At 51.6% G+C, this 9,070-nt stretch overlaps 2 protein-coding genes across 3 annotated transcripts; one reads left to right on the forward strand and one right to left on the reverse strand.

The window, feature by feature from the left end:
* The first annotated feature begins 778 nt into the window (after positions 1 to 778).
* Positions 779 to 5,097, forward strand: SQSTM1 (sequestosome 1). 2 transcript variants are annotated; one of them, XM_039701421.1, is made up of 8 exons: positions 779 to 1,041; positions 1,151 to 1,246; positions 2,045 to 2,274; positions 2,383 to 2,539; positions 3,009 to 3,098; positions 3,532 to 3,776; positions 4,004 to 4,211; positions 4,792 to 5,097. In XM_039701421.1, exons 1-8 carry the CDS (start codon positions 864 to 866, stop codon positions 4,947 to 4,949), a joined length of 1,362 nt encoding a protein of 453 aa, XP_039557355.1. In that variant the 5' UTR covers positions 779 to 863; the 3' UTR covers positions 4,950 to 5,097. The 2 variants fall into 2 exon arrangements, with proteins under 2 accessions (XP_039557355.1, XP_039557356.1); XM_039701422.1 differs by lacking the exon at positions 3,009 to 3,098 and having other exon boundaries at positions 4,792 to 5,093.
* Positions 5,098 to 5,318: 221 nt separating this feature from the next.
* On the reverse strand, positions 5,319 to 8,969 carry LOC120498537 (MRN complex interacting protein). Its single transcript, XM_039701424.1, has 7 exons — positions 8,801 to 8,969; positions 8,665 to 8,724; positions 8,445 to 8,542; positions 7,204 to 7,273; positions 6,777 to 6,910; positions 6,431 to 6,533; positions 5,319 to 6,202 (listed from the first exon to the last, which is right to left on the reverse strand). Exons 1-7 carry the CDS (start codon positions 8,858 to 8,860, stop codon positions 5,633 to 5,635), a joined length of 1,095 nt encoding a protein of 364 aa, XP_039557358.1. The 5' UTR covers positions 8,861 to 8,969; the 3' UTR covers positions 5,319 to 5,632.
* Between the last annotated feature and the right edge of the window lie 101 nt (positions 8,970 to 9,070).

Raw genomic sequence — 9,070 nt, forward strand, 5'->3', positions numbered from 1 at the left:
TCAACTGTATCTGATCTGCAAAAAAATACTGCTGCCAACCAGCTTGGAAAGGCCACAGCACATCCTCCTTAATGTCAGCTGTGTTTACACCAGTGACCTTATTTTTAGTGCCCCCCCTTCCGAAACACGGGGTTCAGGGAAGAGTTATTTATTCCTGTCATGCTCGGCATGCAAACCCCTCCGGTGAGTGCTGCACGAGCGGGGCTGGCGCGTGGCTCCCACCTCTGCTCCCCGGCCAAGGGATGGCAGGGACAGGCAGCACCGGGATGGCCAAGGGAGCTGGCCCTGCTGGCCATGAGGCAGGGACAGGCAGCACCGGGATGGCCAAGGGAGCTGGCCCTGCTGGCCATGAGGCAGGGACAGGCAGCACCGGGATGGTGGCACCTGGCCCGGTGGATCCTGGTGGCCGCTGCCGAGCAGTGAAGGGCCAGCGCTGCCCCGTGGGGTGGTGTTTCCCCGCCGCAGGGTCTCGGAGGCCACCCAGGAGGTCGCTGTGTCGCACTCGCTCCCCGCCGCCCCGCTGGTGATTTGGAGACCACAACAACCCCGCTCCGCCAAACGCTGCCGCACTGCCCCGGGGCGGAGCAGGGCAGGGAGCAGACACGGGCACTTGCACAGTTCTCCCGGCTGCAGGACACCGTTCCCGTTGGCGCTGGACGGGCACGGACCGGGACCGGGAGCGGGACCGGGAGCGGGGGCGGGGGCGGAGCCTGGGCCGGAGCGCAGGTGACGTAATACTAGGGGCGTGGTCTGCGCCACGGCTATAAAAGCGCGGCCGCCCCGCCGCTGCCGCCGCTCTCTCCGCCTTCTGTGTGTCTGTGCGTGTCCCGGCTCCCGGCCGCAATTCCTGCTGCGCCACAGCCATGGCGGCGCTGACGGTCAAAGCCTACCTGCTGGGCAAGGAGGGGACGGTCCGCGAGATCCGCCGCTTCACCCTGCCGCCGCCCGCCCGCTACCGGGCCATCTACGAGCGCGTCGCCGAGCTGTTCCAGGGGCTGCTGCGGGCCGGGCCGCCGCCCGCCTTCCGCATGCACTACAAGGGTGAGCGGGGCTGGGGCCGGCCCGGGGGTGGCAGGTCTCGGGGCTCTGGGTACCCCGTTCCCCTCGTGACACCCGGCCGGGCCCCTCATCCTGCGCTTCGCCCTTTCAGATGAGGACGGGGATCTGGTCGCTTTTTCCACCGACGAGGAGCTGGAGCTGGCGATGCCCTACGCGCGGGATGGCGTGTTCCGTGTTTATATCAAAGGTACGGGCGCGCAGCTCCGCAGGCGCGGCGGGTCGGGCTGAGCGCTGCCTGGCAGCGCTCCCGAAGCTGCCCGAAGGGAGAAGCCAGCCCTGGCCCCTCCCGTGGCCTCGGGGGCCTGGTGGAGACTGCGGCCTCTGCGGGGGAGGTTAAATAAAGGGCAGTGTAATATGACAGAACACGAATTTGAGGTGGGATAAACAAACCACTGGTTTCCTCCTAGCCCTATCAGCTGGCCCACTGTGAGGCTTTGTTGTCATCCTCGTTCCCTGGATACGCTCAACTAGCACTGATATCCTAAATATGCACAACATGTTAGCCTTAATTCCCCTTTCCCAGGGGATAGCTGCTCCCTAGTCGGTTGTGTTCAGGTAGAAGCCCTCAAAGCTTTATCTGCAGTCCATCTAATGAGCCACACCTGTTGTCCCCGTTCTCATGTTGTGCTTCCTGGCATCTGCATTCCTAACTCCTTCTCCAGAAACATTTTGTTCTTGCAGTACTTGGGAAGGTAGGATGAGAAGCCAGATGAGGTGGTGCAGTGCTAATCTCAGTTAAGCATGCCAAGAGATATTTAGGATAAGGTATGCTTGGTTTCAGTAGAAGGTATCTTTGCAAAACCTCTTTGCACGTGGTTTAAGGTCTCTTACATGAGCCCAGCTTAGGTTTGACAGCCGGTGTAAAAATAAACTGACCTAGTAAGTCAACACTGCTCTGATGGGCTGTTGGTGCTTCCTCCTCTGCCTGACTTCCAGGCTGCAAATAGTAACCTGATGTTGATGTGAAGTTTCCTTTCCTTTGCAGAGAAAAGGGAGTGCAAGCGGGAGCACCGCTCGCAGTGCAGCCAGGAGCCTCCCCGCAGCATGGTGCACCCCAACGTCATCTGTGACGCCTGCGAGGGACCTGTGGTGGGGACCAGGTTCAAGTGCAGTGTCTGTCCAGACTATGACCTGTGCAGCACCTGTGAGGGGAAGGGCATCCACAAGGAGCACAACATGGTGATGTTCCAAAGCCCACTGCTCAATCCATTTGAGGTGAGCAAAATCTGTGTCAGGGAACTGACGAGTGGGAGAGTCCTCAAACTCAAGTGAGGAGTTTCAGTTGCTCAGAACCCAGTGTCACATGAATGTCACCCTTTACAGTGGCTTCCCCGAGGACGCTGGCTCCGCAAAATGCGCCATGGTGTCCCACCCTTTGCATGGATGCACTGCTGGGGGTATCCTGGGCCTGCAGCTCCCTGCCAGAACTCAGAGCAAGCTGAGGCCACCACTGCAGCCCCCAGTGCACCTGCTGCAGAAGGTGAGAGGAGATGTCCTGGTAGACAGGGTGGTGGTGGAGCCTCAGACCAGCTGAGGTTCTGCAGCACAGGGTAGAGTCTGGGTGGGAAAACAAACAAAGGAGCGAATCTAATTTGCTTTAAACAGTTGGCACCTTTCAGCACTAAGTGTCATTACTTTAAGGTGTGCTTGGGTCCTTGCAGTCAATGGGGATGCAGATAAAGTATCTGGAACCCAACCAAGCTGAGCTGTTAGGTCAAGCATGTCACCATTCTACTCCAGATCTGCCTTTCAGCATGGGTAATGAGCCATAACAATGCTAATGCTGGCTTTCTGTTCCAGAGGTAGCTCAGTTAGTTTTTCTCTGTAGTGCTTTGTTCTGTAATGTATGTGAGTGACAGGAGTGAGCACTAAGCTCCTGTGGGGACACACCCTCTGCAGGTGCCCTTTCCCTCCGAGCCTGTGTGTGCTAACAGAAATTGTTTTTCTAGAAGCTTCTACTAACAGCCAGCCTCAGGACCCCAATGTCACCTTCCTAAAGAATGTTGGGGAGAGTGTTGCAGCTTTTCTGAGTCCCCTGGGTAAGTGACCTACAGTTTGTTACCAGTCCCTGAGACTGGCTTACAGGTCTGTTTAACAGCAGCAGCAGTCAGTTGTGACTGGTCTTGGCACTACCTCCTGTATCCTAAGCCTCAAAGGCTTAATTTAGACTTGGATACTAATAATGCTTAGGCTTAGAACAGCCACTCAGTACCTTTTCTTTGAGAGAAATGAAATCTGTCCTCATTTTATGTGTCAGCACTGTAACACTAACTTCAATCAGTGGTGACTCTGGGTTTTGCCTGGTTTATGTGGACATATTATTAAAGAAGGCTTTGCATTTTAATTCCTGCATGTTACATGGCAGACTGTAGGATGGCAGAAACCTTAAGGGTGTAGAGCACGATTGATCCATTTAGGACTGTGCTTTGGAAAAACCTCTTAAGACTTTGTCCACCTCAAATGCTTTTCTAGGTATTGAAGTTGATATCGATGTGGAACATGGAGGACAGAGAAGCAAAGTGACTCCCACTTCTGCCAACCAAGAGAACACCAATGCTGAGGCACCCAGCAGTGCTCCAACCCAGAATGCTCAGCCCAAAGCAGACTGGAGTAACGCAGAGTCTGCTGCACAAGTAAACATCATTGCAGGACAGATGCAAGACATGGTGGTCGATCCTGTGCCCACACCAATGGAAGATGGCATCTTCCACTCCCAGGTACAGGAACTGTGACAGTAATTGAATACAATCACTTGGCATGCACTGTGGGAGTGAATATTAAGATGAGAGCAGATAAAGTGATATACAGCACCTTTACAGATTTACAGCAAAGGTGGTAGGACTTCTTGTGGATGTAATTCTTTACATTCAAGGCAAATAGTAGGAGTGTGCTTACTGCCTGGAAAGCACTACAGCACCTGGACCCTTTTTTTTTTCCATTTTAGGAAAACAGTGAGTCTAGCAGTTCATCAGGGGGTGAGGAGGACTGGACCCACTTATCGTCCAAAGAAGTGGATCCTTCCACAGGTGAACTGCAGTCTCTGCAAATGCCAGACACAGACGGTCCCAGCTCCCTGGATGTGCCTCGGGATCCTCCCCAGCCAGGACCTACAGGACTGAGAGAAGCTGCTCTCTACCCACACCTGCCCCCAGGTAGGAGAGTGTGAGCAGGTCCCATAGCTAAGAGTAACTTTGGCTTGGGAACTGCCAGCTTGGCCTGACAAACAGACTGATTTTAGAGGTGGTAAAAACCAAAGTTGTGTAAGGTAGAGCTAAACCTGTCCCTGACCTGGCCAGGTTTGGCAGCTCTTGCACCCTGTTAGAGATGATCAGGTGAATGTGGGCTGCTAAGTCTTAACCACGTGTCTGACCTTGGGCTAATATGCCATTTGAGCAACACAGAGTAGGTGCTGTCCTCAGCCATGTCCTTGCTGGGTACTGCTCAGAGAGCCTTTTCATGCAGGATGTGGACCAGTACATCCCGTGGCTTTGCTGCTGGGAGCCAGTAACAGTATCCAAGGTCCCTCAACTGCCATCAGCAGCACCGAGTCCCACAGCAAGGCCAGCTGAGCCTGACTAAGCACTTTCCTTAGCTCTGATTATATATTGTTTATCTCAAACATCTGCACTCCTGGGAGACAAAGAAGAGCATGTCTCCTCTCAAAGTGCTATTAAAGCCTTGTCTGGTTTTCCAATTACATGAAATAGCTGAACTCCATTCTTCTTTCCACAGAAGCTGACCCTCGCCTCATCGAGTCCCTGTCCCAGATGCTCTCCATGGGCTTCTCTGATGAGGGTGGATGGCTCACTCGGCTCCTGCAGACCAAGAACTGCGACATTGGGGCAGCACTAGATGCCATCCAGTATTCTAAGCAGCCACCTCACTTGTAGTAGTAACATAAAGCACTTTTCTAGCTGAAAGCAGATAATGCACCATGAGCTATTGTGGTTCATCGTATTCTTCCTACCCTGGGTTTCTGTCATGTTCTTAAGTGCTTGTAGAATGGAGGAAAAATAAATTACTACTGCATGTCATGTGTCTGTGGAACATTTCAGTATCACAGCTACATTATTTATGGATGAGGTTGAAAACATGGAGTGCCTTCCTGCTCATACTTTGGTGTACACCTAGGACTACACTTAGGAAGAGAAATCCAATGCTTTGCTGGCTCTGGAGCTTGCTTACAGCTCTGGAAGAAAGGGTTGCTATGGCAGATTTCAACAAAGATGTATTTTGGGGAGAAAGAGCTGTAGTTTGTAAGGAGGAGTCAATCACAGAATTTAATTGTACAGGCCAGGAATCCTTAAAGCCTGGGAGCTTTCTCTCCCCAAGCTGACCTAATTCCATTCCTATTTCTAGCTGCTGAGGTTGTTGGACAACCCTGTAACCTGAGAGCAACAGTCTCTTCTCCCTCTTTCCCTTCCCCCCCAAACAACCCTCAAGCAAGTAAACAACTTTAATAGTGCAGTTCTCTATGGCTTTGAGTGAAACAACCTTTAGTTCAAAAGTGTATCAGTAAACATCATCTCAAATGCATTACAGCCAAGAAAGAGGTACCAAAGGTGCCTGAACTTCAGAGATCATCATCAAACTCCTCACCTGTGCAGAAGAGTTGCTCACGAGAAGTGTTGCTCAGCTTTGGTCTAGGGGAAGAGTTAACAAGGGTGTTTGCCCTCCCCATGGTATCCAAGCAGCACCTTCCTGCAGTGGTGTCTGCAGCAGATCCCACCCTCAGCACCTGGCTGGGAGGTTCTCTGAGCACATCCTCAACTGGCCGCCTGCTGCTGGCCAGGGATGAGGCCAGATCCTCAGTGCTAGCAACACACTTTTTAAACTCAAACCCTGCAGCCTGAGGCAGAGTTCTTCCAACCCATTCTGAGCACCTCCAGGCTCCACCAGCAGCTGTCCTGTCCAGCCCCAAACCTCCACTGTCCTGCAGTGCCATGGGAACTGCAGCAGCATTTTCACTAGAGCTGTCAGATACTGAGAGAAATTTTCCCCACTTGGATGGTTTGGTACAAGCAGTTGGGGGCTGTGTATTCTCCTCAGGCACTACAGTCTCACAGACAGCAGGAACCACACTGCCTCCAGAACCAGCATCTCCATCATGTCCATCAGGCACTGCTACAAAGCCTTTCTTGCACTGTAAGAAAGGAGAGACCTTGGTTATAAATGCAGCATAGAAGCATTAAAGGTGGCACTGGCTTTGTCTAAATAAAATCTTTCTGAGAGGAAACCCCCAATACTTTTTTTTTTCTCCCCGGTCATTCAGTCATTCATTGGCTTGCTTGGAGAAAAACAGAGAAAGACTCATAAAAATTCAAAATGATGATACAAAAGAGGTCAGGACCATGTTCTATAAGTAAAATACCTCAGTGGTTTTAACTTTTTTGGCTTGATAGACAAGCTGAGAAGCTCCACTTTCTTCTGCATGCTCTGGAGCAGCACTGGAGAGGAAGCGCTTCGGGTGTTTCCTGGCCAAGAAAACCATTCACAAAGAGGACAGATTAGATCCACTGTGATTCTTTTCACAAATCACCAGAGAAGTTCATAAAATGGGTGGCTCAATATCCCCAAATACCCAATCCCTGCTCAGGTCAGGTCATACACTGCAACTTGCACCTTTAGCTCAGATCTGAGTTGAGCTCCCTCCCACACCTCCAAATCCAGTGTCACCACTCGGGGGCAGGAATTGCAAAACCAAGTTCTCTCTGTACCTTTGTTCTCCCACAGTGTTCTTTCTCTGGGAACAGAACTGTTGCCTTTCCAGAGCTGCCTCCTTCTCATCTTCTTGATCCTCACTCTCCTGGTCCAGATATTTACTCCAGCGACTGCCTTCTGTCCTTCCCTCCTACAACACTGGAGAGTTACTAAAACCAGCAAAACATGGAGGTTCTCATTTTTGGTATTGTTTACACGTGTGCTGAATGCCTCAAATCATGAATCAGTTTAGGACACGCTCCTGTACCACGTTCCAGGTTCAGTCCCCAGTGGAGCAGGTTCTGTGTACACCCCTGTACATCTCTGATTTGATTTGATACACCCTTTCAGCTGTCTGAACCACAAAAAGGGATCACTGCTTTCACCAGCATTCACCCAGGGCAGAATGGGTTTGTATTTACCTCAGCTTTGCAGGGATCTTACCTGCTGGACTGAACTGTCCTCATGCTGTGCTGCTCTATTTTTGCTGTCATTTACAGAGTCTTCTACACACCTAAAATAGAGGTTTAAACTACAATTTCTGGAACACGCTGCTGTCTGTTGATTTATCGGCTTCAAATCACCCAGTCATAGCACAAGGGATTGAACAGAAAGCATGGATAGGAACACTGGATAGGAGAGATATCAGAAAAACAGGATCTATGGAAAAACTTATGCTAAATGAATGCTTTACAAGATACATTGCACAAACACTTGATTAAATCTAGTTACAGGCTCTAGTTAGAGCCCTCCTTGTTGCTATAAAAAGTTGCAAGTTTGAGCTACAGCCACTAATTATGAAATTATAAATTTAATTGATCACAGCTAGGGATATAACAGTGTTTGGTACAACAGTTTAAACTCACTCATTTTATCCCATGAAAGCAAGGAAAAGGGAAGTTGTTTCATAATGTTTTGAATTTCACAATTCTTTGAGAATAAAAATAGCAACACTTTTTGATAAAGTGAACAATGAGTTTTCTTCCCCAAGCTTAACTGTGAAGCACTGTGTAGTCACAACCAAGTTACATAACTACCCTTGACCGATCTCTGAAAATAACTTTGAGTAAAAAGGAGACTGGACGAGTTCAAGACCACTTCAAGATTACATGATTTATAAACAGATTTAGAAAAGAAATAAACAGGAAGGTGCTACTCAGATTTTCCAGCCCAGCAGGAATTACACTGAAGTGTTTACCCTGAACAATTCTTTTATCACTAGCAACAGTGATTACTCAACAGATTCACAGTGTGAACCCCCTAAATGCCAACAGTTAGGCAGCAACTTCTTCAAATTTATGTTTTTTGAGGATGTAATCTTATGAAGACTGTAATCTGTAAAAGGAACATCTCCACAGTCAGCTCATCAAACAGTACATAAGAAAGACCAAATTAAAAAAAAAAATCAAACCCCAACAAACCCAAACCCTATTGTGTGCATATTAACGAGCAAAGGCCTGACCAACATATGCTATTGATCACCTATAATTATCTGAAAGAAATCCTTATCTAAAGACACACTCTGGGACACTAAACCCCCAACAAAGAGGCCAAAACCAGCACGGTCAAGGCCAGAAAACGCTGCTGTGACATGCTCAGGCCGGCCAGCTGCACCCAGCGGGTGAGGATGCTCATCAGCTGCAGCACAGCCAGAGCAAGGAGCAGGGAAAGGTCAATCGCGGTACCAAGATGTCCAACCCAGCGCCTCCTCTGCTTCACCCTGCAGCAAGTTCAGCTTCTGCACGTGCCGCCGGCACTCCAGGCCCGAGCCCTGCCCGTAAACCTGCACCGAACGAACGAGGACCAGGCTGAGGGCGCAGCCCGAGGGGCACAGCGCGGGGTGAGGGACGGCCCCGGTGTCACCGAGGGTCACCACACGCGGCCGGGGTGCAGGGCTGCCCTCACCTTCTGCACGGCCTGCCGCTGCCCGCACACGCTGCAGCTCCACCGCCCGCTGCGCTTGGCCTGGGAGGGCACAGAGGGGTCGGTCAGGGCCCGGAACGCACCGCCCCCGGCCCGGCCCGGCCCGGCCCGGCCCCACCTGCTGCCCCTGGAAGCGGCGGCAGCTGCAGCACCTCAGCACCCAGAACCGCTGCGCCATTGCGGCCACGTGACCCCGCGGCGCGCCGCCAGCGCCGCTCGGCGGCGGCACCGGGCAATGGCACCGGGCAATGGCACCGGCAATGGCACCGGGCAGTGACACCGGGCAATGGCACCTGGCAATGACACCGGGCAATGGCACCGGGCAATGGCACCGGGCAATGACACCGGGCAGTGACACCGGCAATGACACCGGGCAGTGACCGGGCAA

This window comes from Passer montanus, unplaced genomic scaffold (assembly GCF_014805655.1).
Source record: "Passer montanus isolate IOZ18808 unplaced genomic scaffold, ASM1480565v1 scaffold15, whole genome shotgun sequence".
NCBI classification, from domain to species: Eukaryota; Metazoa; Chordata; class Aves; order Passeriformes; family Passeridae; genus Passer; species Passer montanus.

Excerpts from the sequence above, each read along its gene's own strand:
- LOC120498537 (XM_039701424.1), bottom strand. The coding sequence starts at position 8,860 with ATGGCGCAGCGGTTCTGGGTGCTGAGGTGCTGCAGCTGCCGCCGCTTC. Across the intron at positions 8,725-8,800 it reads GCCGCTTCCAGGGGCAGCAG|GCCAAGCGCAGCGGGCGGTG; the intron begins GTGGGGCCGGGC and ends GTGCCCTCCCAG. Across the intron at positions 8,543-8,664 it reads AGCGGCAGGCCGTGCAGAAG|GTTTACGGGCAGGGCTCGGG; the intron begins GTGAGGGCAGCC and ends CGTTCGGTGCAG.
- SQSTM1 (XM_039701421.1), top strand. The coding sequence starts at position 864 with ATGGCGGCGCTGACGGTCAAAGCCTACCTGCTGGGCAAGGAGGGGACG. Across the intron at positions 3,099-3,531 it reads AGCTTTTCTGAGTCCCCTGG|GTATTGAAGTTGATATCGAT; the intron begins GTAAGTGACCTA and ends ATGCTTTTCTAG. Across the intron at positions 3,777-4,003 it reads ATGGCATCTTCCACTCCCAG|GAAAACAGTGAGTCTAGCAG; the intron begins GTACAGGAACTG and ends TTTCCATTTTAG.